This window comes from Monomorium pharaonis, chromosome 3 (genome assembly GCF_013373865.1).
Source record: "Monomorium pharaonis isolate MP-MQ-018 chromosome 3, ASM1337386v2, whole genome shotgun sequence".
Lineage (NCBI taxonomy): Eukaryota > Metazoa > Arthropoda > Insecta > Hymenoptera > Formicidae > Monomorium > Monomorium pharaonis.
Genome location: NC_050469.1, coordinates 25278931 through 25306794, shown reverse-complemented (window position 1 = coordinate 25306794; position 27864 = coordinate 25278931). Strand labels below are relative to the sequence as shown.

General features: G+C 48.7%; 2 protein-coding genes across 3 annotated transcripts in view; one reads left to right on the top strand and one right to left on the bottom strand.

Moving 5' to 3' along the window:
• Positions 1-27864, top strand: part of LOC105832792 (lysine-specific histone demethylase 1A) — a 126113-nt gene that overhangs the window by 39110 nt on the left and 59139 nt on the right. The window lies entirely within an intron of this gene.
• On the bottom strand, positions 523-27864 carry LOC105828435 (toll-like receptor Tollo). The gene has a single exon (XM_036284449.1). It carries the CDS (start codon positions 24240-24242, stop codon positions 20511-20513), a length of 3732 nt encoding a protein of 1243 aa, XP_036140342.1. The 5' UTR covers positions 24243-27864; the 3' UTR covers positions 523-20510.

Below are 27864 nucleotides of genomic sequence, written 5' to 3'. Positions count from 1 at the left end.
GACGCGGCGAGAGTCTGGACTTCGGAAACTTTGGAGCGTTTAAAGGGCACTCGTCCGTAGGGCTACGCCTGATCGCGCGATGAATGCGACCGCAGCAATTGGCGCTAGCGGTTCTTCTCGCCGGAGAGAACTTTGGGGCGAGGGAGACTTGAAACCGCGCGGTCACACGTCGAGCGTTAAACGCCGATAGAGAGGAATGCGGATTTGCAGATGGATAGAGGACGATCGGACTGGACTTCTCGCCATTTTACGAAGACTTTGCCACCGTCTCACTTCTGTGAAAACCGATTTGTAAGGTGGATCTCCTTTCGGAAAAGAATCGCGCCGCGGGAACAACGCACGGCGTAAATTTATTCCCCGGGCCTCCTCGGGTTTACAGGCGTACCTCGAACGACTTACGTGGCTTACGTGGCCACTCTACGTCACATGCCCGTCGGAGGCATCCGCGCATGGCGTATCGTAAAAGATCATAAAAATATACGAGTCTCTTTTCCGATATAAAATCGCGATCCTTATGGGAGCTTTTTTTTTTACTCGCGGCGTTTTACTCGTGTCGTGTGCAGATGCGCGCGTTCAGCGCTACGCTGTCGCCGGCAACGCGCTCTCGCGTTGTATCGCGGACCGTTATGGGTCTGACATTTTCCTCGCGAGCTCTCTCGACGACTGCTTAACCTGGAAGCTGAAGCTCGCGTAGAAAGGTGGCGCGCTTCATTACGTAGGCACCAATCTCGAAACGACAGACGGAGGATATTTCACGTACAGTACTGTTCATTAATGTCTGGATTTGTGTTTTTTACCATCTCGGTTATCTCATCTATACGGTTGGTATCAAGTACATCTGTACGCTATTTTTGTCGTTGAAGGTTGTAGACTGTCAGTGTAACATGTGCGCAATCTGCGAAACCTCTCATCTTCTTGTAGATGAGGAACAAAAAACGCAACAGAAATGAAACTCCATGTACAGAAACTGAAGTCCAGCCATTAACGAATAGTGCTGTACGTAAACCGCGTCAGTCCCGCGACTTCATCGGATAATAGCGGCGATTATCAGCGGAATGCGCGGATTCGCGGCTCGACTGAAAGGTCGCGCCGATGTCTTTTGGATCGGCTCTCCGCATCGCGTTGCGTTCGAGAAACTTTCACGCGATTTTTCCTTGTTCGCGTCGCTGTGATTATAAGCGGCCCTCTTTCTCGGATAATTACTTTTAATTACGTTTGATACATCTCGTGTCCCTCCCCTCTTTGCTATTTTATTCGTCGTCGAAATCAGAAAAGGAAAAAAAAGGAAACAAAAACGTGAGTTTTGCTCGAGTGAAAAAAAAAAGTAAGATAACCCCCGAGGGGATTGACCGGATGGAAAGGGACGGCGGTGAATCGGACGGACGAGGAGGAAAAATTCCCCCTTTGGTGTCACTGGGTCGTGCCTCGCGCTGCGACGCCTCTCGCGTTTAACACCGGCCGTGTACACGCGACGCCGCACGCATTTAGCGCAGGATGCGACGGGAGCCGACCGACGACGACGACGACGACGAGCGTGCAGGATGCGTGGGACTCCGTGGTCTCACTTTCCCCCGCGTCGCCGCGTCCGTCGCGCGGTTCCGTCCACGCTCGGCGATTTTCAGCGTGCGCGCCCGTAATCAAGATTACGGGCGCAATTACGGGCACAATGTAGCCGCGCAATTTTTCACAATGCGTGCTCGCGCGCGCAGAAGAAGAGGGAGGGCGCGACTTGCACTTTCCTGGGGTGGGTGGTCAGAGTGACTGTGTGAGGAGGACGAGGGCGGGACGACTAGCTTAAACGCGCTAACAGCTCGCTACGCCAAGATTTGTACTTCGGTACACTCTCGCCGCCCCGCTGTAATTTGCGAAAAGAAATGATAACCACGTAGCGTTGTCAGTGAAAGGAAAACGCTAAGAGCATCGTTCAGTACCTACTTACATCGGCGGCGGCGGCGGCGGCGGCGGTCTGTCCTTCACCCGCGACCTCGCGCGAGTTTCAACATCCTGCCGGGGAGTTTCCTGGAAACCCGCGCGTTTTAGTCTTCCCGCGCCGGAGAGATGTTGCACGCGGACGTTACTCGCCTCGATAAATCATCAGCGCATTTTGAAATCTCATTTATCCCAGTCCGGATCTCGCGATTGTAATCGGGCGGCTCGTTTGTGCACTTACCGTGACAATTTCTTTCAGGTTTGAGCCGCTCGATCTCTGGTGTCCTGCTCTTTTCTCTTTGTGACTAACGCTAATTATTTTCGTAGCTCGACTAAGCGAGTCGTGCAAATTGTCCCGAGCTTCCTTTCGCAAAAATCTTCGCGTGTATACTTTTGCTGGATGTATCTTGTAACTTTGCTTAAGTAATTTACGACTGAAAATTAATCATTATTTACTAAAAATTAAATATTCCGTTGTTTGACACCAACAAAGTGGTATCCTCACACGTGTATAATAACAACTGACAGTTTATCTCCTCTTTTTATTTTAATGACCGTTATTTCCTGATTGACCATGAGTTAGAGCCTTTACATTTTTGACATTCACTTTTAGACCTTTAGAAGATAACGCAACTTGCGATTGCAGACAGTTTTGCATTTTTATACTTTGCACTGAAGAGAACTCGAAACTTTTTTAATTACGTTCACGTTGCAATACGTTTAACGTCATCTGAAATAAAGTTCTTGCACATGAATATCTAGTGCTGGCTCTTATTGGCAATATTCTTCCTAACGTAAAAATTAATAAGAATTCGATAACATCTCTAGTAATAAAATTACTCAAGTTTCAATAATATAATTTTCTATTGCATTTAATCATTTATAAAAAAAAATGTAAAAGAGAAAGAAGGCACACATTCGGAACACATTGTTTGGCCGTAGCCGTTTGCATATAACCTTGATGAATTTGACAATTTCTTAATTCAGAGATGTCGGCGCAAAGGATTTCTGAATTATGGCGTTTCACGTCGGATTATGGATCGCTTGGAGTTATACAAATATATCCGCATACTTTTCAGATTATCTCCAGCTTCGGCTCGTTTAGCCACGCACATACACATAAGTAGGCGACGGCTGCTGCCTCCGCGTTCTCGTTAAACAGTCGACAATGGGACTGACTTCACAGACTAAACGCGTCGACAGCCCCACGCGGTCCATGAATCTTCGCGTATAGAGGGACAGGTCGTACCTAACGGAGGGAAAGTAGAGAAAGGTTAAAGGATTAACAGTAACGTAACTCACAATTACGACTCGCGGATCGTCAACTCGCCACGCACACACGTCCGTCTATCATCGGGGAGGGCATTAAACGTCGGTTGGATTACAAATGACTCGGCCCCGCGCGCGTTGACCGTAGCGGTATATTTCGACGTATTAATTATTGCCTCGTCACTCGTTGCATAGGGCGATTTTAAGGCCGATCATAAGCGGCCGGACGACTCGCGGAACGACGGAGCGACTTGCGCCGCGATTACTCGTCCCTCTCGCGAGGCTACCGGCGACGTTACGAGCGATTGATGCGCAAAATCGCGGAACACGTCGCGGGACATATAACGCTCTATCGAGTCGCGAATTATGCGATATCTTTATTAAACGCGCGGCCTATCGCGCGTAAATATTCCCGATCCGGTGACGGAGCGCCGAGAGAGAGAGGGGAGAGCTCTGGCAAACGCGTTTATTTGTCGCTCGTAATAACATCGTACTTGTTATTCACGGCGCGAGGCGTACCCGCGAGCGTACCTTCCGAGAGGAGACGCTCCGAGATGCGGGATCTCTCTCTCTCTCTCTCTCTCTCTCTTTCTCTCTCTTCCTCGCGGGCTTCCTTCCGACGCGCGCGTTTATCTCGACGACTCCGGCTGTGCCCCCGGTAAGCAAATGATATCCAACGCTGTGCCGCCGCGCGCCCTGCGCGAAGCCTTTCGGAGCGCCCGTAAACAAGAATTCGTCCGATAATGTATTTGAAAGCCGCGTCGCGTACGTTTTATTTCAGCCCGCGACGATCCTTTTTTATTCGGTGGCGGGTATCTCTTCCCGGATATTGTATAACCGCGCGCCCGAAGGAAAAAATGTATGTGCAAATATATTTCGACGGTCGTGCCTCGCCTTTATACGCTGCCTGCTTGGCTGGCTGGCTGACTGGCTGGCTGCCTGCCTGCCTGCCTGCCTGTTCGCCTGCTCGCCTGCTCGCCTGCCTGCCTGCCTGCCTGCCTTCCAGTGCCTTGCCCCTGCCACGGTGGATATGAATTTTCGTGCAGCACGGTCGTGCACGTGTATTCCCACCATCGTGTCGGGGGCCGCCCGTATCCTCCCCGACTTTCGCGGCGCAGTGGTGCTCACGCTTCGCCGCGCCTCTCGTCACCGGTGAACCCGAGCGTTGTTATAGTTGCTATCGCACCTGATGACGAGAGGCAGCAAATCATCGTATCGCTCCCCAAGAAAGAGTGAGAAAGATAGATAGAGAGAGAGAGAGAGAGAGAGAGAGAGAGAGAGAGAGAGAGAGAGAGAGAGAGAGAAAAAACGAGTGGAAACTCGCTCCGCGTAATGATCGTCGGCTCTCCTAATTTCCCAGAAGCGGGAGACTTCCTGGTCTCACGGGAAAAGTGTGAGACACGTCGTTTCGCGAGGAAAAATCGCGCTTCTCTCTCTCTCTCTCTTTCTTTCTCTCTCTTTCTGTCGTGCGAATCGGAGATGGAGGTATCTTTTCGGGGGCGATTCGCAGAGACCGGTCCGCGTCTTTAATTGCAGACGAAAAATGCCGCATGTCATTACGGTCGTAACGGATACCGCGCCGGTAATACGATTCCCCTCTCCTCGCTCCTCATCTGCACCCCGCCGTGGAAACGGCACGGCGGCGGCGCGGCAGCTAGTTACGGGGTATTATTCGCCATAACCGCACCGTGAAATGCGCTTTTATACGCTGCGAGCGGTTTTACACAGCGGGGGTAATCGTCCGGTGCATATGAAGCAAATTAATTATTTGCCCGTTTACCGTTCCCGCGTTGCGAGGCACTGCCGGCGCGGGGAACATTCCGCGCGGCGATATCCGCGCGAGGAAGGGCTTAATTCCCGGGGGCACGGCAGAGAAAGACAGGACGCTTACCCGCGTACGCGTGAATTGTTGACACTCGGTATAATACACATTTCATTTGCGTAATTAACGGCCTGATGTATAGCTACATCGGCGGGCGAACGGAAAACCATTCATAATACGGCCACTCGCCACTCGACGATTACTCATACGCGATACATATCGCATGAGTTTCGAGAGAAAGAAGTGGGAGACGGAAAGAAAGAGGAGAGAGGCTGCGACCCCATCGTATTCGGCTACGGGCCGCCGAGAAATCGGGATAATGGTCTTCGAGGAATGAATCCGGTCTATCAAGAGACGTCGAATCGCTCGATGGTGGGAGAAAGAGAGAGAGAGAGAGACAGAGACGGAGAGCAGCGATTTGGATCACTTACAAATAATTCAGAATTACGAATCGTGTGACTTTATATCTTCTACCGTTTAGTTTGCAACGTTTTCCCGCGAATGGTACGCGGGGTTTCGATTTTCCGCGATCGGGCGGCTAACCGGTCGCGCGCGATCGTGAATAATTCAATCTTCGTTTGCCGGGAGAAGCCGGGTGGACGTTAGGAGCGCATTAATGCGGTCTACTAACGAGTGCAGGTTAATCTGGTGTACTCGCACTGACAGGTTCAACGTGCCGTAAAACGGGAGACACGATGCCATCGTCGCCGCGCGGTTTTCTTTTTCTCTTCTTTATTTTTTTCCCCTTTTATCCTGAAAAGACCGCGATGACCGAGAGGAAGAAAGCGAGAGAGAAAGAGAGAGAGAGAGAGAGAGAGAGAGAGAGAGAGAGAGAGAGAGAGAGAGAAAGATGGGAGGAAAGAAAAGGGAGTGAAGGTAAGGAGAAACGACGGGAGATCAAGAAAGAATAAGACACGACGAGACCGCGCCGATGGTAGAGACAAAGAGGCGAGGGGAAGCGGGCAGATAGCGGCGGGAAAAGGGAGTCGTGCGCTGAAGAGGAAAGAGGGGTACGAAGGGTAAGGAAAGAGAGTGAGAAGCAGATTGAGGTTGATAGGAAAGAAAATCGCACTCGCACGGCGTCTCGTTAGCTTGTTAACTTGCACGCAACACCTTCGGCTCAAATACCGGATACATGCTGGGTTCTCTCTCTCTCTCTCTCTCTCTCTCTCTCTCTCTCTCTCTCTCTCTCTCTCTCTCTCTCCTTCTCTATCTTTCTCTGTCTCTCTCGCGCTCCCTCTTTCTCTCCTTTCCCTCGTGCAAACGCGTCGCTCTCCTGCTCTTGCTTCTCCACGTCGCTCTTCATACACCCACCAACGTGCCGCAATATCTTCTCCTCGCTTCTTTCCTTCTCCTTTTTTTCTTCTTCCTTCTCTTTCTTCCTTGCCTCTCCGTCTTCACTTATGGCCGGTCCATCAACTCTTTCTGCATGATCCTGCCCGTTCGAGAAATTCGCAGAGACATCGCGTCCCAGTAGTTCCTTCGCTCTTCGGGAACCGCTCTTCTATTCGGGCTCCTTGCCCGATGTTGTTCCTCGTGGAAAGCTCGGTAAGACGCTTTTTCTCATTCGCGCTAACTCCCGAACGGGCTCCGTCCCCGTTTCTTAAGCGGAAGGGCGATGCACCGTCGGAACCGTCGTAGTCGTGCTCCACTTCGGCGAAGTACTCTCATTCCCCCGGTGAACCGGCGGGCGGATGGTATTAGCTCTCGGAGACAGGTTTCCAGAGAGAGAAAAGTTCGACGGAAAAGTAAGAGATAAGGGAACGGATAAAGCGCGGGAATCGGGAGCACGGTTCGTTGAATTATTTCTCTCCATCGGATATTGACATTCATTTGTGTCGGCCGTAAGTTTGCCGGCTGCGAGGACGGTGACGCAAGTCGGCGAATTGCATTGCGTCTTTCCTATAGACCTCGTGGACCAGCTTCTCATTGTCTATCGGGATGTTTTCACATTTTTCCGAGCTGCATCCGCATTTTATTGCTCGACATTTCAGCGGGGATGAACTCGAGGTGGGATCCTACGAGGGTATTATGTAAGAAAGAGGGAATTTTTAACGAGTTATAAATCGTTAAATCAAACTCTAAATTAATAAATTAAATTAATTACTTCGCTTTGGAGCGCGACTCCCCCCTTTGAAAGGAAATTTAATGCCGCGTTACGCGGTACGCGGCAGCGCGTATCAACTAAATGCGTACACTATCGTGCCTTATCGCGCCATCTCGCTTTGCCGCCGCTTTATGCGTGTGATTGCTCCGTGTGCGCCAGTTTATCAAAAAATCTCCGCGCAAACGATAGCGCGCACGCCGGACGCCGAGATAAGGCCGAGATTCATCGATAATTTCATAGCGGGCATTTTTGAGGCGTCAGCCGAGTCATCGCGGCGGTGGTAGCGAATCGTTATTGCTATTTCGCTAGGACGCTATCGATCGCGCTACGCCGATATTAATTATTAGAGCAACGCGGCGCGGCGCGACGCGCCCCGCCAATCTCGACGATAAGTTTCTCCCGCGCGACTAAGCCGCCGCTATCTTCGTAATTCATCTTCCTCCTCGTGCTCCTCGCATCCCCGTATCCCCGTCCGAGGCACGAATCCACGTGAAATTTAAGGCGCCATATCTCCGACGGGGTCCCCGATTCCGAGATGCAATCGCGTGGCCGCGCGTCGCCGCGTCCGCTTTTGGTCGTCGTCGTCGTCGTCACTGGCATTTAATTAAAGAAAAAGAAGGAGCGGACAGAAACGAGCGGCAAATCTCGGAAAGGTCGTCGTTACGTCGCGGCGCATTAGCTCCGAGTGGCGCGTTTAATTACTGCCGCGACGTTACGTCGCCTGCGTAAACCGGGCTTAATGCTGGGTCCATCTTGAAGAGGGGAAGACGAACAAGCGCCAGCGCGGACTTGTCTTCACTTTCTCTGATCAATCTCGGTTTTTTCGAAATTTTATTAGCTAAATTTATTTTTTTTAAATTTTATTTGTGTGTCTACTGAAGAACCTGCGGCGACGATTTCCCAACTAATTTAATCGGTTGCGTCTTTATCGTATTCTGAAAGTCGAGTTTGTGCTTCTGGCGAGTTGAGTTTCTTTTTTTTTCCAACGATTCGTGATGATTGCTCGAGTCGTTAAAGGCAGCTCGAACGGCCATCATCGGCGATGTGAACGCTGCTTAAGAAACGTCTCTCGGCGCGAGCGTGCCGGGAGTCACTCCGGCTTTTCGCGGCGGGCGAGGACAACGCTCGAGCGGGACGAAAACTCGCACGTAAGACAGAGAGCCCAGCCCGGGCATTTCTTGTTATACCGTTGGGAGGGAAGGCGGACGGGGCGCTAACCGTCCGCACACCGCGTCCTCCCTCCTCGCGGCAACCGGCGGACGATCGAGCGAGGCATGCGAGCCTTGCCTGCCTTCCGAGGCAGGACGAATACTCCGTGTACGCGAAGGAGGGAGAAGCGTACGTGTTCCCTCTGTGTCGAACCGTTCGGCGTGGAACGCTACCGACCGCAAGATCGGCTCCGATCGGTCCCGGCGTTCTATTCAATTGCCGTACGTGACACAAAGGACGAACGGCGGGGAGGGGGGAAAGGGAGCGAGGGGAAGGAGGATGTCCCCGTTCCCTCCGCGGACTCCGGTCTCTTTCCGCGGATTGTAGCGACTCGATCCCGCGGAAGCGTGGTTTCCCTTCCCCCTTCACGGCTCTCCGGCATCACGCATTCCGATTTCAAAATGCGCGCTCCCGTACTATTTTCTCTGTACACAATTACGCCGCAGTTTGCCGCGTGGATATCCGTCAAACCTTTCTAGCGCGCGCGACTCGACGTCGCTCATTAAATGGTAATAGCCGTCGATTTATATTTGCGCACCTCCGTGCGCGCGAGCGTTGTTCTTCGCGCGAGTCGATCGAGGCTGATGTTGCGAAATCGTGTCTTTGAAGACAGTTCGTCGTATCTAAGAGACTTTGTGAACAAACAAATCGCAACACACGCATGATGGATGGCGCGCGGAGAGATACGTAATTTTCACGTCATTTTATATATATATATATATATATGTACGAATCTCATCTGTCACTGTTATTTTGCAATATTTCTATCTTCAGAATTATACGCAAAAGTTATGCAAAAAAAAAAAACGAAGTGCGGTATACAATTTTACTGCACCACCGTACGCGGTGGTAGAAAATATTCATCCACTGTGTACTTAAAGTTAACTACTGCTCTTCTGTGTTTTTTCGGAGCTAATTTGGCTTGCAGTTTCTACGCCATTTGAATAGCAGTCGCGAGAAAAATGAGAGTCCGTTTTACTCAAGAAAACTGAAATACGGAAACGATAAGAAAACGGAAGGAGCGTTTGTTTACATTTATTTCACGTTTTACCCCGCCGTATTCCCATATTATTGACGCAGACATCCGCGCGCGCCTCGAATTTCCCCGATATCGCGATTTCATTCGTGATTTCTGGACCCGATGATCTTAAGCCAAACCTGCGCTCTCAGACGGAAGTGCGGTAATAAAACTCCGGAGTTAAATGTTACCACAAGAGAGAAGAGAAAGAGAAAAAGAGAGGGTTAACCCCCGAGTGCAGTTTCGTTGTAGAAACTTAAGCAGTTATCGGAATAGAAAAATTTCTTCGCGGAGTCCGCTTCGCAGAATATAAAGTACTCCCGAGTGTTTCCTCTCCTCCGCGTTCGGAAGACCGCTCGATTGAGGATCGTATCGTCGTCGTCGGATCGATTCGATTTGCATCCGGCGACGTTCTAGCGCCCAATAAAGTACGCCGACACGCATGGCGCTGTCCGGCTCGGCAATCGCGTTTCGAAATACCTTTAAATTAGAGAGGACGTTTTCACCGACGTTTTCGGTTCCAGTGGGATCCGTCGTTCTCGTTTTACGAGAAAAAAAAAGGGGGGAGGATTCCGATTTCGCCGCGTCGCCGCCGCCGCCGCCGCCGCCGCGGATGAGCGCGATATCTCTATCGCGCCTAACATTCGATTTATCGACAGGTGAGCGGAAGAAAAGTTGGTACGATCGCGTAGCCGGACGCGATCACAACTGTGCGCTCGTCCGGAATAGAATAAGAAAAGAAGGAGAAATACCCGTTGTGCGCGTATCTCTCCTCTCGGACACGAATGCAGCGGCGCTTCCCGCAGGCCGCAAATCCCGAAAGCATTTCCATACGAAATTTCATTATGGAAATCGCATTCCGGAACGGTCTTGGAAAAGTATCAAACGTTCCCTTTTTTTTTTCTCCCTCTCTCGCAGAAAGGGCCGCTGGCTACCAAATAAGGTCCGCGTGAGCAGCCCCGCGGAACGAACGGCGAGTAAGAAGGAACGCTCTCCGGCAGCCGCGTCGGGCGAGTTTGATCGTCGCGGATAACGCGAAAGTTTTATTTACATAGCCGGACAGAGGAGAGAGAGCCCGGGCTTTTTACGTCGGGCGGCCCGCGTGCTAGTTAATATCCACCCCATGATTATCATTTATGAACTCCTCTCTCCCTTCACGAGAAGCGATTTCCCGAGGGCGAGGACTCGGTAAACTGGATTTTTACCTCGGGAGTGCGTTCCAGGGTTACACGGGACGTCGTCATCGAATGCTCGTCCCCCCCTTTTTTTTTATTTCTGTAAGAGAGGAGAAAGAGAGAAAGATATCCTCGCACAAGAGGAGCGCGAACCTGCACGAGAATTACGGCAATGGAATCTTCAACGATGCGTACCGATAAATCCCAACGAGCGCGCGAGCGTCGAGCGGGGCACGCGGTATTAATCATTCGACGGAGTTCCTACTTATCACGATCAGCGTATAACTTAATTCCCGCTTTAGCCGGGCGTTAAATCGCACGTTTGCGCGCGTCCATAGCGCGGAAGGACATAGATCTCGCCCTTCGTGTTGTTAGCAACCTTCTCTCCTCCCTGGTGCCTTCGAACGACCGCGGCGGAGCCGTGATCATGCTGCGAACCTTCTATCCGCGGCCGCGTGAAATTGAGTGAGGAGTATAATCAGATTCCTCGTAACGAATGTTCGGGAACTGGTATTTTCGGAAAAATGTTTTGAGTTAAAACTTTAATAAAACGCATGCCACGCGAAGTGAAGGAGGCTGCGCATTAAAATTAACAGAAATATTTTCTCTTTTTTTTGGAAATAACGAAAAAATATATTTCCATGAAACGCGTGCGTTATGTAAAAAAAATTAATATAAAAATAAAAATTCGTGACGTATTTACGGCAACGTAACAAACGATTTGATAAACGTAACCCCCCACCCCCCCCCCAAAAAAAAACAAAATTCATAGAATATTTCGAAATTTCGTGCGAAGTGTGTGTTGGCAGAGAAATGCTGGAAGAGAATTTTATCCGAAGTCACATTCTAACAAGTTGCCGAATGAATAACGTAATGCAGAGAACACAGTGAGTTGTTTTGTTTTATGACAAAAGAGGGAAAAAAGGAAGGAACCGCGGAAGCTTAAATTATACGTTTGCGACTGACGTAGTGGATGATTGTTATCTTGGAAGCAATCTTATCGACAGTCGCAGATGCACCCGAGAGCACCGGAGAGAGTACGCGGGGAGAGAGAGAGAGAGAGAGACTTTTGCCGTTTTCAAGTTTTCATTGTTTTGCGCGTTCGCCGTCGCGCGCGTGACACGAAATCGGGGCGAATGGTCGTGCTCGGGAATTTCGATCGTTTGCAGCTGTGCTCATTTTCTCTCAGCAGCAGATGTTCTTCCCGCAAGGCTACGCTCGCGTGTAGGTTGCGCGCCTGTACATCCCTCTTCCAATGGTTATTTTACAGCTTTACAGAAATTTACATTGCCGCGCGCGACGTCGTAATAACGCGCGTGGATCTGTGGCTAAAATTTTATCGTTGGTACAAATTAAAGTTCGCGCACGTTCCCGATAAAGTACGATTGTTGCGAGACGCGGGTGCTCGGCGATTCCTAATGTAACGGCGCATCCCTTTCTCTCTCTCTCTTTTTCTCTCTCTCTCTCTCTCTCTCTCTCTCCCCCCCCACCTGTAATTGAAAACTTAAAACAATTTCATTTACATACGAAAGCGCTTTGATCGCGCCAGAGTCAACAGTGTTGTACAAGTTTGGTTTAACGCCGCACCTATTACTAGGATCCCCGGATGTAATTAAAGAGACGAGACCGAGGAGATGTTTTTTCGGTTACCTTTAACGCGATTTGGAAGTGTTTTACTTAATTCCGTGTTATATAAATTCCAATTTTCGGTTTTATCGAGAGGTAACTCGCGCACATGGGTAACGTGTCACGGTCTACTTGACTAAATTAATGGAAAAATGTTTGGGTAAGCGTTAAAAATATGTAATAAAAAAAAACATGGATTATCGACGAGCTTCATTCGGTCATAGTTGGATTTTAGTGCTGATATTTCTTTCTTCTATATATTTTTATATACGTTTTTAAGTTCAAAACGTTATAAATTTTTAGTCTTGAAACACAGTTTTAAGTAAAATAATATCTCGATATTAAATAATGATAATCAATTTAATAATAATGATGCTAAAAAGCCTCTATTACGACAATGATGCCAATGAGAAGAGAATCTCTATTCTTTAAATACTCTAAAGAATTAATGTAAAGATTAAAAGAAAATTTATTCGACGCACAGCTTAATAAACTTGAAAATACATATAAAATCGTACAAAAATATTAGCACTAAGATCTAGTTATGACGGAAGATAAGGGTCCTTATCTTTAATTAATTACATTAAAAAAATATATTTTTTTATAAAATTATTTTCCGCGAAGTAAAAACGCATAACTCTGAGAAAAACGGAATAGAACTTTGCAAGTCCAGGCAGAGCACGAATATTCGCACACAAGATGCGGAATTAATCCTTAATTGGGTCAATGGTTGATTGAATCAACTTAATTCATGTTGCGCGACTGATCCTTTATCATTCTGACGACCGTCGCATATATTAACGTTATATTATATTATACAGAGACCAACGAAATATTTCGAAATGGAATACTTGGCAAAACGGGACACAACCTGGCCGTGTGTAATTAGCACATATGAGGACAAAGCTCATATAGAAAATTTCAAGAAAAGCGGTAGAGCGGTAGTTGGGACGTTGAAATTGCACCGGGGTCCTTCGAGGGCTTCGTTATTACAGTCAAGGGATAATCGTGACCCTCGAAACGGCAAGTGCAAGTGTGGTATCAGCGCGGTCTGAAAATGTCGAAAACTTTGGTGGATTGTCAGCTGGCTTTAATGCGCAACGAAGCGTGTCAACGTGGTCCCATGGTATTATTACGAAGCTCTCCCAAGCCGCACTTGTAACCATACACGAGAACGCCGGAATGGTACCCGACACGCCCCGCGAACTCTCGAGCAGTTGCGCTCGCAAAGAGTTGATTAAAGTCACCGGTCGGTCGGTCGGTCGGTCGGTCGATCGGTCGGTGCAACGTGTATTTTTTTTTATCCCCTCCCTTCTCCCCCCTCTCTCTCTCTCTTTCTCGCTCTTCCCCTTCCGGCCCCCCTCTCTCTATCTCTCTCTATCTCGTTGAACCCGAAGAGATTGGATCCAATTCAATGTTCCGCGAAAGTGCTTTGTAATCGATCGAGCGAGCAGCTCTCGCCTCGGAATGTTTCTTCCGCCAGTGTCAGTCTCGCAGCGACAGGCAGATCCACCTCCGTCAATATTAGCGATGCTTGTTCGGGACGAGGCAACACTTGCTTAATAAATCGAATTATCCGGCGCTCGCGGGGTTCGTTAAAAGTCCATTTATCCGACGATCGCGCGTCGTAACGGGCGAACGTGAAATCACGAAATACCTTCTCCACCGTGGAGACGTTCGTCAAACTGACTTCATCATCGATGACGAGAAATCGACGTATCTGCTGGCAGGGAAGAAATTTATCCACCGCGCTTCTGATTAATTACGCCTGACAGGATAAACTAGAAATTTGTTTGCCGCAATCCTAAACGATTCACGACGGTTCCAAAGTAAATTGCAAAACCTTATACGTTAACATCGATATTTGCCTATTATCTCAATCTCGCTAGTAATCAGCTTGTGTGTGTTTTGTTCAAATCTGTGGTGCAAAATTCGAGAAAATGTAGCAAGAAATATAGTAACTCATTTTTAATATTTTGGGAAATAATATACAAAATTATGACGATTGACATTATATTACTCATGTGCGAGTGAGATGACTTGCGTTCATTTATCATAAAAATGTTGCAACGCGAAAAAATAAAATAAATATACGTACAACATGTTATTATGTGTGTTCATAACTATGTTGTACTGCACGCATGTGATTTTATGAAGGAAGCACATTTATTTTAATTATATATATCTTTCCATTTAAAAACAAATACCGAAAAATTGCTTGTAGGTGCATTTAAAACACATTCCACATTATATCATTTACTTTCTCGTGAAAACAGATTAAAATTAAACTATGAGATTATTACAATATAAAGTCTTTAATAAAAATTGAACATTAATTTGTTATCTGTTATTTATCTTAAAGAAAAATTAGCAATTTGTCATCTCACTCGCCTCTTTCCTCTTCCATCTTGTACACGCATACACACATTTTCTTTTTACATCAACAAGAATGGTCATTAATCGAGTACGCGAGATGTGCGTGTCGCATTTCAAGAATAGCGCACGGTCGCGGAGGATGCGATACTCTTTGTGACGAAGTAAGGGGGCGAAATTAATTGCCGGTCATTACCTGGAATGCCGCAGCAGCGTCGCGCGCTTCGGTGCCATTATTCCGCTTTTGCCTGCACATTTGAAAGTTCGCGTACAAAGAGGGTACGGATGATTTCTGCGAGTTATTATGATGTTACACGCTGCCCTCTCGCTCGCTCGCTCGCTCGCTCGCTCGCCCGTTCGCGCGACTTGTGCGCGTTGCGACGATGTATATGCAAGGGGTAACCGACTATACCACACGGCACGCATAATCAGCAAGCCGCAGCGGGTACACGGCGGCGGCGGTGGCGGCGGCGGTGGCGGCGGCGGCTGTATGGATAGCGCACGTGTGAAATATGCATTCGCTCCGCGAGACAATGCAAGCGGGACACTAAATTCTCAATCGCGATAACTGTACTACGTACGCGTACGCGCAAATATAAAGTTCACAGTCGACAGGATAGAGCGAGCAGTCGGCAATTGAGGATACGAATCCCTTTTTTCGCGCTCGACTTCCGTCAATCTTTTTTTTCCCCTTCCCCACCTCGCGCGAGATGTTACGCGAGTAACGCTGCGCAGGCAGCGATTAGCTGTTGCGTCAAAAAAAAAAAAGCGTTTTAAAGATCGCCATTACCGGCGAGGCAAATTCGAAGGGGAAAAAGTGTACGCGAGAGATGGGGGAGAGAGAGAGAGTTCTCGAGAGTTATCTTAATTAATCACGATTACGCCGCGATTATGTCGCGGGCGATTACGGTCGTCGTGCACTTCGCGTCGCGTCGCCCAGTTTCCAACGGCTGTATAATCACGGAGGTGACACAAATCCTGACTTGCGCATGATTTAATGCCCGTCGTGAGTACCGCTTAAATTTCGCAAATCTCAACCGGAATAACGACTCGGCCATCTTTCTCTCCCTTTCTCCCCTTCTCTCTCGCGAATCGGGGCGATTTGCGGCTCGGACGACTCAAACGACCTGTGTGATAAAACGCGGCTGCTCAATGATCCGACACGACGGCGATTTGAATTGATCGTCGGTGTCGATTCGATACACGAAACCCTCCTTGGCCCGCGCAACGGCACGCCAAGATGAACGATGAACGACGACGACAACGACGACGACGACGAAGGCGTGCAAGTGGCGTATGCCGTTCCGGCAGATAATGCAAACAGAAACTCCGTTATACCGCATAAAGCATCGGCGACCAGATTAGCGGACGGGGGAAGGAGAGGAGGACGTACGGCGGTTGAAGGAGGTCGGCGGGCTGCATTCTCAAGGAAGCTGCCTTAACTGCCGCGCGAACGAGTTAGCGAGCGCGCAGTGCGCGCGAGAACGTTAGGAGCGGGTCGGGATATTATGAATGTCGCGGACGCGAAAGAAAAGCGCAGCGCACTCCTGATTCATTATTTCCCCGCAGTAAAGATCTATACGAGGCTTTATATGCGCGTTAAAACGCCTCACTTGCCGCTCGTTTTATCGGGAAGCCGTTACATACCGCGCCGCCCGGCTGCTCTCCGGCGCATCCTGTCGTCTACTCGCCTCTTAGTCCTGCACGCGTTCGATATATTAATATCGAGTCGCCGAGAGGGTCGCTTCGATTCGCGCGGCGCGGTATATAAAGACGTTTTGTATCAATTTTAATGACCGCTCTTTAATTTCAGATTATTCCATCGCGCCGATTTCTCCGGCGTTACTTACTCTCGAGGTCACCTCGAGCGTGCACCTCGAGTCCTGTCTCGTTAAGTCGGATAAGCGAGCAGGGGGGGGGGGGGCGGGGGAACAGGTTTATAAACTCCCCTAACACAATCCCATGGCATTATCGTCAGGCCGCGCGCGTGCGCGCTCAAAAAATAATTTTTGTCCGACTCATTATATCGGCGGGCGAGATAGGCACGCCTGATTCCGTTCCTTTCGCCACTCTATCCGCGGCCCAGGAGTAGTAAACGCGCCTGGAGTATCTAGACCATTGAGATCTCGCGATCTCTTGCCCTTCCGTTCGTATATAATTTCTTCCTCTCGCCGTCGCGCGCGGAGGCCTCTGTAGTGGTATCTCCGATTTTTCTCAGTACATTAAATTATACTCGAGGGGACTGGTTGACGGCCACGAGCCCGCCTTGACCAGGCGCTTTCAACGGGGAACATAAGCGATGCAAAGAGTGTTTTACCCGTGATATGTTGTTAAGGACTTGTTAATTACAAAAGTGGCAGAACAGGATTGGCAGATAGGAGCGTTGACTCGTTACCGGTCCCCGTAGTAGACGCTCGCTACGGCCGCGCCGCGGTCGCAATCTGCCCCGACAAATCGATGTCACGATTAGACTTTCCCGTGTACCCCCGCTCTCGCCGGGAGAGTTTCTTGGCACGAAATTATCAAGCAATAACCGCTGGAGGGTAATGAAAAACTGTTGGGAGCGAAAATGTCGGTGCGCGTGACTAACGTAATTGAAGGAACGATGACGACACTGGGCGAAATAGGTGTTGGAGTGAACTAATCGCGGATGCCGATTGTTTTGATTAGTCGTCGGAAATAATTCGAGCCGAGTCGAGTTAAATGTCACGCGCGCGCGCGCACGCGATGATAACCGATGATATTGCGCTGCGTTCTCATCGGGTATATAGGTCCGTCGGGATTGATCGATCTATCTACGCGTCGAGGTGCGCGGTGAGTTTGCCCCAGCTCGGGCAAATGCTAGATCGCAGCTGTACGATCGTCGGTGGAACGACGGTGGGCGCCGCGCGGTGCACAATGCGATTGCGAATTCCGCGTGTCATTAGCCAAACCGCAAAATGCCCCGGCAGTCACGGTATGTAGGGTGGGACTCTCTCGGCGCTTCTCCCACGCCGCGTATATTATAATATTGTATATATTCGTTATCGCGCGAGGCCGCGTTACTTTACCGCGACACCGTTACGGTGTGTACTTATTCTTCGGCATTATTCCCCCGATATATCGCAATGGACGTTACGCTACCACCTTATTTCGCGCGTCGATCGAAGCGCGCCGCTGCAGGCCGGGCCGGTTACACCGGCATTGATTACACGACGATTACACGCAATCGCGCGCGGTGCAATAACGTAACTTTCGCGAGCGTTTTCACGTAGCTACAATTTTCTAGCTAGTGGCTCATTTAGCCCGCGCTCCTACGCTACTCGTGGCGCGTTGCAGGTTGCATTGCATGCCGTAGCAGTCGCGACAAGATCGGAGATTGTAACCGACGAATTAGATTTTTGCATTTTCTCATAGCTCTCCATATAGTACCGTTAGATACTATCAATTTTCTTTGCGCGTGTGGTTTCACATCTTTTAACGTATTTCCGTGAAATGTATAAATGCGACAATTACTTTATTTTACACGCTGGCTGTAGAATTTTTTTTGAAACGTTTACCAAATTTTTTTTTAAGTATCTTTTAAATGCGTCCTCTTTCGTATTCATTCGAATTAGAATGGCGTAACGAAAGAATTTAATTCAATTTTGCCGCAGGGGGTAACACGGAATTTTCTCTTAACTGTCTCCTACCAAATTGTCTCTTTTCTATTACCCTCAGGTAGATATTACTTATTCCGCTGATGCAACGGTAACAAGACGTGATGACAATGTATACAGACGTGACTCGATTAACATAAAGTATTGTTTTGTTCTCGTGCTACCTCAGAAAATGGCGCACAAAGCCTGCATCGAAATAGTGGATTTAATTGTCATGCTGTGAATATCGCGTGTACCGCTTTGTCATTTTATTGCATTAACTGAAAATGAGGAAGTGCATTGCATACTGTTTGTAAATTCGCCTTTAATGCGCCTTTGACATTTCTCTCGACAAGTACGCTTGAAGAAAGAAATACTTCGTCTTTGAGAAAAATGCAGTTTGAGAACTGAAATTGCAGTGAATCGCGAGGCGTGTTAAAATTGACGTGTTCCCAAAAATATCTGATACACGTTGAATGGTCGAGAATTTTTTTGCTGATATAGGACGTTTAGTTTGAACTATGATCCGACATCGTTACAACGTTACAACGATTGGGGAAGGCAATATCATAGAATAAGAGAAAAAAAAATTAAAAACATAAAAATAGAATGTTTTTTATTATTCAGTCATAGCTTTTATTCTAGAATAATATCTTTTTTTGTTGTGTCGAACAGTTTGCATGAAACATAATAACCGCTTGCGAAAAAAGCTAAAGAAAACGATTTCACGTTTGTACATCATATCTCAAAATATTTGTAGCAGCACTTCGGTTTCCTTCTACATAACGCGCACCTTGAATTCGACTGTTTGCATTTCGGGTAAGATACGCCACGTAAGATTTGTTTCATCTTGCGCCGACTGCACCCCGACGTTATTGTAATGCTGAATTTATTACTGAAATATGATTGAGCCATCTATGCAATGAATATAAATGTACTGCCTCTCCGTTACGCGTTCATAAAAATCTATACATTCAATTTATATTCCGTATTTGAGATTGTACATAAAAATAATTTTTTTTTTAAGTTCAACAGTAAAATTAAAGACTCAACTATTGATTTATGTACACCCGACAATAATGGAACCGTCGAATTCAAAGTCTGCGCGGCACGTAGATTACGTTTTCTTAAATTAATCGTTAATCGACGGCAAGCCAGCTTCGTTGTTACATTGTTACCTCCATTTTCTTTCACTCTCGCGTTATAAAACATGATGCATACGAATCGCATAAAAAGTTTCTTTATCGATTGGAACGAAATAAATAGGACTAAAGTAATACTTTACAATATTCGCGCCCAGAATTTTTCGTTATCACCGTGGAGCGTGGTCAGCATTTACCGCTGGAACGCTCGTAAGCTCGTATTCCTGGATGAAATTCGTCATCAACCAGAGAGAAGAGAAATGTAAATACAATTAAATATACATATAATAATTATAATTAGGAAGTGGTATCACTGTTGGCGCAGCGGCTTGAGCCAAGCTATCTAAACAGTCGAGTCGAGGTTCAGACGGGTCACTTGAGACATAATCTCGGCTCGATGTTAAGCGATATTTTACTCTAAGAATTGATCGTGGAAGCACACATACACATACACACGCGCGCGCGCGCGCGCGCGCGTGAGATAATTGCCGAAATTAAAATAATTACGCCGACGCAACATTCCATCCGAGAAATCCGGCACCATTTTGCCGGAAAACTATTTGCACTACGAATCAACAAATGATGCCCGTTGTCGAACGGGCGCGTAAAGGACGAGGGAGCAACGAATTTTAAGCACACGAGAGACCGCATGCTGGGCTGCAGGCTCATCTCTTGCGTTCCACGATCACGGCACACACACTCACATACGTATATACGCACCCAACGTAATCGTCGCACGTACCACGAGCCGAATAACGGTGCCGGTCCGGCCGTGATTCGCGACCGAGCGGACGACGTCCTATTTACAACGAGTTTCAGCTAACCACTCTCGTACAGACGACGCGCTGCAACAAATTTACAGAGCCCCGCGCGCGGCACACCGGGTGTACTCTTTTTTTGCGCGGGGAGAGAGCGCATCTTAAATATATATATTTTTTCCTTTTCACTCTTATCACACACACCGTTTATGTACACGTGGCCTCTTCCTCCCGCACACACCTCGGCACACCTCTATTTATATATAAAAGAAATCCACCGTATTTACACACTCTTTAATATATTCATCATATTGCACACCGTTTGAACACGCGTCTTGGAGTCGCGCTCCGAGCGTGACGAAATCCTCAGCTCCGTGAAGCTCCGTGTCTTCCCTGTTGTACTCTTGCGACCGAGAGCTCGTCGAGCCTTTGACACTCGACGCGGGTTTGACTCCAACGAGCGGTTCATATGTGGACGGATACGGTGCGCGATCCGTTGGACGTTCTGTTGTTGTGCTGCCGTCGAACCGGCGGCGGCTGCCTCGTCCTCTGCGTCGTGCGCTGATTGTTCGGCACGTCCGGCAATGCGAATCGCAGCTTCTCCCAGAAGAGCTTGTCACCCCACTGCAGATACGTGTTCGTCTTCAAGTACAGTCGTATGTCCGGATCGAGATCGCGCTGGTGCACGTCGCCGACCAGCACGAGGATCAGCCGCCGTCTTCTGTCCCTCAGCACTTGATGGTGCGCCGACTTGAAGTCGAATCGGCACCACTCGGATTTGATGAAGTTCTCCGACAGCACCATTATTGTTCTGCGCGACGACTCTACGGCCTGCACGATGGTGTCGGCTATGAAGCTGCCGACCGGAAAGTCCCGATAGTGAAGGCACAGCTTGTACGAGGGGTTGCCCATTTCGAGTACCGGCGCCAATTCCTCGGCGACGAACGCCTCGTCCTTCGAGCTGTAACTCACAAAAGCGTCGAACAGCTTATCCCGGTCGTCCCGGTCGACCTCGTGATTCCGATAGAATATCCGCACGCCGAAACGCGAATGAAACCACACGCGCAGCTCGTGACGAAACACAAAGGCGAGCATGCACAGAAGTATGACGACGAGCGAACTGGCCGAAGTCGCCACCAGCAGCGGCAGATAATCCTGCAGGACCTGCTTCTCAATGATGGTCTTGGTGTAATTGTGATATATGTCGTTGTCGACGCTAATCTCGCCGGTGCAGACGCCGGTCTCGTTCCCGGCTCGCTCGCGATCGTCCGACACTGTGCTCACCGGGAAGCCGAACTCGTCGTCCGCGAACACCTCGTCGCCGAACGCCTCGAACTCCGTGACGTTGTACACACAGCGCAGCGCGGCCGCGTCCGCGACGCGAACGCTCGGATCGCGCGACCACTCGCGGTAACTCTGCAGGTAATCACACTCGCAGGACCAAGGATTCCCGGCCAGACTGACCTCGATCGAACCCGGCAGCGACCATATCGCCAGGGTGGTCAGATGGTTGTTCTGCAACCGCAGTATCCGCAGGGAGCGCAGTGGCGTGAACGTGTCGTTGCCGATCGTGGCGATGCGGTTGCGTTGCAGATGCAGCTGTCGCAGCGCATCCAGTCCCTCGAACTCGTGGCCGCGCAGCTCGCGTATCCTGTTGTCTTGCAGGTGCAGATCCTCGAGGTCGCGCAGTCCGTTGAACGATCTGTTCTGCACGATCTCGATGTTCGACGAATTGAGGAACAGCACCTTGAGCTTTTTGCGACCGATAAAAGCGTGACTCGACACGACGCGCAGGTCGTTCCCGTCCAGATAGAGACGCGTGGCGTCCATCGGTATCTGTTCGGGTAGTCTGTTGACGTGTCCGCCGTTGGAGCAGTCCACCACGTTTGCCGACCACGATTGGTCGTGGTAGCACGTGCAGTTTTGCGGACATGTCATCTCGCAGTCGCACGCGTCGAAGTCGCAGCAGTGGCACAGGGCGAAACAGTGGGTGTCGTACTTGCAGAGGAACTGCGAGTGCGACGCCTCGACCAGCGGCACGAAGGCATGCTCGCGATCGTATAGAAGTTTGCAGTAGATGCTCTCGAGGTCCATTACGTGCGGCTGCACGCGCGTCTGATTCTGCCGATTGACGCGTTGCAGCCACTCCATGGTGCAGTCGCACAGGTACTGGTTGTCACCGATGTAGAACTCCGGCAGCGGTCGGTCCGACGGTACCGCGCTGATCCGCAACGCGTAGGGCTCGAGATTTCGTATTTGGTTGCCCTTTAGGTCGACTCGTGTCAAATTCGGCTTCTTGAAGAACGAATAACTCTGCACTTTGGAGATGAGATTGTCATTGAGGAACAACAGCTCGATGCTCATGGGGATCGCGCTGCCGGTGATCTCCGTAAGCTTGTTCTCGCTCGCGTCGAAAGTGCTCAGCTGCAGCTGCGTTTCCATCTCGAAATAGTTGCCTAACTCCCGGATCTCGTTCGAGTGTATGTCCAGCCACTGCAGCCCGGTCGGTATCATTGCGTAGTCGAACCATTTGAGCTTGTTATCGCTCACATTGAGCCAGACGAGATTCGGCAGTTTGTTGAAGAGGCCCGCGATGTCGGTCAGCTGATTGCCGTCGAGCCGTATTGCCTGTAGATTCAGATTTTCGTCGAAGGTACCGGGTTCGATGTACTGAATGCGGTTTCGCGAGAGGTTCAGAATCTTGAGCTCTTTGATACGATCGAAGATGCCCTTCGTGAGATTGCCAATATGATTTTCGGTTAATCGAAGCCCATACAGCTGTTCCACGTGGTCGAAGGTGCCGCTCGGTATCTCGGAGATGAGGTTCTCGCCGAGGTCGAGGGTGCGCAGGAGGGGAGTGGCTTTCAATGCGTCCGGCACCGATGTCAGCCGATTACCGTTAAGATGAAAGTCCTGTAGAGACGAGGCATTTCTCAGAGAGTCCGGATGTATCGTATGCAACCGGTTGTTATCCAGCGAGAGGAGACTGAGCACGTAAAGGCCACTCAATGTTGTGGCGTCTATGACTGTTAACTGGTTGTCACTGAGCAGCAATGTGTGCAGGTTGTAGAGCGCCGAGAACGTGTTCTCTGACAGGCTCTCCAATAGATTTTCCTGCAGCCGTAATATCTGCAGACTGTACAGATCGCGAAAAACGGTCGGATCAAGTCGCGCGATACGATTGCTCGACAGATCTAATACCACTAAACGCACTAAACGGGTAAACGTAGCCGCGTTCACCCATTCCGCTGTTAACTCATTGTGCGAGAGGTCTAACACTACTAGCTGCGACAACTCGCTGAACAAACCGGGTGGCAAAACGTTCAATGTATTGTTCCTAAGATAAATCTCCTTTATGTGGTCCTTGGCGTCACTGAAGAGCTCCGGCGGCAGGCTCGCGAGTCGGTTGTCGGCGAGTCTCAAGATGGCCAGCGACGTCAGGCCTTCGAATGCACGGTCCGCCATGAAGCTGATGGCGTTGCATTGCAGGTTCAGGCTATGCAACCTTGTCAGACCGGAAAACGCCGCGCTTGGCAGGGATTCGACGCTGTTATTGCTGAGATCCAACTCCCTGAGATTCGTCAGGCATCTCGTCGCCGCGTTGAAACGGAAACCCGTGATGTCCCTGAGCCGGTTTCTCGTCAGATTCAGAACCTCCAGATTGACCAGAGGACAGAGCGCGCCCTCCGGTATACCCCACATGTTATTTTCGCCAAGATCGAGTTTCTCCAGCTGCCGAAGCTCATCGGTGAACGCCCCGGCGGACACGTCGAGCGCCATTGCCGACCAGTCGGTGTTGTGCGTCCTTACAGTGAGGTTGCGCAACTCCTTGAGACCTTTGAACGCGTCGTCCGACAGATTGCCAATCTTACAGTATTCGATCACGAGCTCGCGCAGCTCGACTAGCGGTCTGAAGCTCCCTGCGCTCAGGGAACTCTGATAGAATAGCGCGTCGCTGCATTCCAGCCGCAAGCGCACCGTATGCTGCGGCTGTATCACGCTGAAGTTCGTGTTCTCTAGCTCGCTGTTGATGGTGCGCAGACGACACACGAGCGATACGTCGTCCTCGGCGTCGCCGGTCGTGACCCACTTGCACTCGTCCGGTGCCTTGTACCTGAGCGCCTTGCTCAGAGACGCACCTAGGACACCGAATATTGTGCCCAGCAGTATGGCGAGGAAGGCAGGACTACCCCGCATCTTTCGGCTGTGTTAATCACTGTTCCATCAATGTGGAGTGGTCCCCCCCCGTGCCCCCTCTCCCCGAGGGGTACCTATTTCTAATGCCAACTAACGCCACTGGTGCGTCTCGCGAAACCGGCGTCGATCCATCTAAACCGGGTTGCCGCGATTTCATCTCATCACGTCATCCATATCACTCTCTCTTTCTTTCTCTCTCTCTCTCTCTCTCTCTCTTGTCCCTCCTTGCGCTTGTCGGTCGACGATCGACCTTTTGCACCTTGCACTTTACGATCCTGGCGGTTTCATCCTCGGCGATTCGTCTCGTAGAAAGAGAGCGAATCGTTCGGATGAACAACGTGCGCGCGCGCACGCTAACGGGACGAAATAAACGCGTTCGCGACAGAGGAAAGGGAGAGAGGAGTAGGTTCAGCGACCCCGAGATTATCGTCTTTCCGACGGTGAGAAAAATCTCGTGGACAACGAAAAGTCACCGTCGCGGGTATGACGCGCGCGTGTAGGACTCCGGTAAGGCCCACGGTTTCACCAGGACTGGTTGGCGGAGGACTGTAAGGCCCTGGCGTTACCCTCTCTCCCCCCTCCTCACCGTCCCTCCAGTTGCCACCTTCCACCGCTCGCCACTCCGCGTCTTTCCTTCTCCCACCTTGTTCCTCGCCTTCTCCTCGTCGCCGTCGTCGTCGTCATCGTCGTCATCGTCGTCGTCGCCGCCGTCGCCGTCGCTGACGCCGTCGTCCTCGTCCTCGTCCGCGTACCCGGGTCCCGACGTTCTGGCAAGCCTATAAAAACAAGACAGGTACACTCTCCGGGTCCTTGCAGTGGCTCCTTCACATCTGCAATCTTCTCCATCCACTACGTTCTTATTTCCTTGTCCTCTCTTTCCGTTTTTTTCATCACGCGTTCTCTTTCTCTCTCTCTCTCTCTCTCTCTCTCTCTCTCTCTCTCTCTCTCTCTCTTTCTTTCTTTCTCTCTCTTTCTCTCTCTTCTTAGTGCACTGCACACTCCTCGCATCTCCCTTTATGACTCTTTCTCTTTCTCTCTCCTTCTTTTTATCTTTCTTCTTGTCGATCTTCCTCCATCTCCGCTTCTCTTCCTCTCTATTCTTTCGTCATATTGCCGTTCGATTCGTTCGCGAAACCTCACCGTCATCTGTTCTCACATCGTTTCTACGATTCTGTCACGTAGAACGGGATCTCGAAAAAGGATGTTTGCCCGATGCCTTTATGCGAATCCCGTTTAAGTTCCTGTATTCCTGCTATCCCACGTTTTGCAAATACTTTTTGTAAATTTCTGTCGCGTTCTTTCGCATTTCTTGTGATCGTCTTTTTTTCTAATGATTATGATTGGAAAAGATTAATTTTGCATTTTACACTTTTAAATTACTTTTTACGTACAATACTACTATGTAAATGTATCTAGCTATGGTTTATTTTATCTATCAATTTTTCTGCATGCGCACATGTTTACGTTCATGGCAGAAATCATGTTCTTATTTGCATTTTTTAAATCAAATCTATTTCTAAAAATCTTACTTTTTTACAATAGAGTACAAAAAATAATAATTGATAATTATTTAAAAAAAAAAACCATTAAAAGAAACCAATTTTAGTTTCCGAAAGCATATTTAAAAAAGATCTACATTTTAATATTATTTCTTAAAATTTGAGTTAATTTCTTATATTACTCTTATAATAATCAAAATTCATACAGTTTTATGTCGATCATCATAAAACAGCATTTGTTGTCCCAAAAATTGTATGTAGCGTCGTATCAAGTGATCTTTTGTTGAGAACACCACCTTTCAGAAAACAGTGCTTAGCAGTTCGACCTCCCATTGTGATTTGTTACCTTTTTACCTGCTCGAAGTAGGGTTCCTTGTTGGCAAAAGGTCTCTCGGACATCATCATCACTTAAGTCAACGATTTAACAAACTCCATTCCCTCGACAAGATACAATGTATCCGCATCTAATAAAATCGATCATCCGAGATCATAAATTACTACATCGTTTGTGTCATCATTTCTTGAATACCTTGATTTTGATATATGTTTTAATCTAATTTTCTTCATGAAAGTACGCGTAATGGCTTACTCGAGGAGAGCTTGTAAAATACTCGATATCTCATCTTCGCCATTGTTATTGCCGACGATATGGATACACTACCGATTTCGTAATTAAACGTATGTTTTATCCGTATTCATTGATCGTTATTACAAGATCTTTACCAAGGCCGCGAAACCCGTATCGATATTATATTTCACTCTTTCGCCAGTTCCCTCTCGCCTTGGTAATTGCCAACGGTTGGACTGCATTTTAGCCGTCTATAAGCGCCCGTAATATTATTCCCCGGGTGTCCGATGTTTTGCGGATTAACCATGTATCACGTGCCATAAAACGAAACTGCAACCTGCTAACTATCTCGATTACCTCGAGAGAGTTCGCGCCATTCTTTCTCATTACAGAAATATCTCGAGTTCTTCCGGGAAAGAGTTACTTCATTCTCCGAGATTATTTTCGTCGACTTTCGTCGAGACGCAATTTTTGGCCGATATTACATACATTCTCGTCGCCAATTACCGTAACCGCTCCAATGAACGATACAGACGTATCAAAAGTCTTACTGTTCTGCGCGCAAACTTGATTTAATCCCTCAGAAGGTAGGATTGTACTAATCACTGTTAATTTACGAGTAATTTTGCTACACACGCAAATTGATATGACGCGAGCGTATCTCTAATTATCATTAACGACATTAATTTCGCGACTCGAATTTAGTCCAATATCTTGATGGCTTCTACTCAGATTAAACGTTAACGTTTTTAATCCCGACTGGGCATTTCGTTATCGACAATTACATAAATCCCGCTGCTTTAATCTCGGCGGTAGCCGGTCCCATGCCGATAAAGGCAATTTTCACAACTTTACGGGGCCCGTAAGCATCACGGAACGATTCTTTTTTGTCAGGTTTGATTAGCGATGCAATGTGAATGGACCTTAAGCAGGAGGATACCCCAATGGCTGCGCCGCTGAAAGGTGGCTAGTTGGCGGCCGGGATCGGCGAAAGCGGTCAGTGATCGCTGGGGCCTCATGCCCGGGCCTCTCGTTGCTGACGATCAGGCACTCCGGCACCTCCTTTCCTTTACCCTCCTCTTCTCCCGCTTACCCTCATCCCCTCCTTCTCCTCGTCACCACGAGCCTCCCCACTGCCGTCGCTCCCGGGGCCTAGTCTCCTTTCAACAGCGCAGGTGACGGGGCATTCTTTTAAATCTAATCAACTACCGAACCATGCGTCGTTATGTACAGGGTGTTTTCGAATACAAGGTTCGTTTAAAATGTTAAAGGGTCCTCTCTAATCTAACGAGGCAATTTGTAGAACTATGAAAGATGTGTGTGGGCCCCAATTATATTATATTGTGTTACACATTGGTGATCACGTTTGCTCAAATTTTGTCAATATATTATGACTATTATACAAATCTGTTAATAACTATTGTTTGATCACATTAACAAATGTTTGTGTATCAAAACACGTATCTTTTTTACAGAATTTGATAATAATAATTAGAAAGTTAAAAGTTGATAATCTTTAACTCAATTTAATTGATTTTAAATGTGAATTTTTATT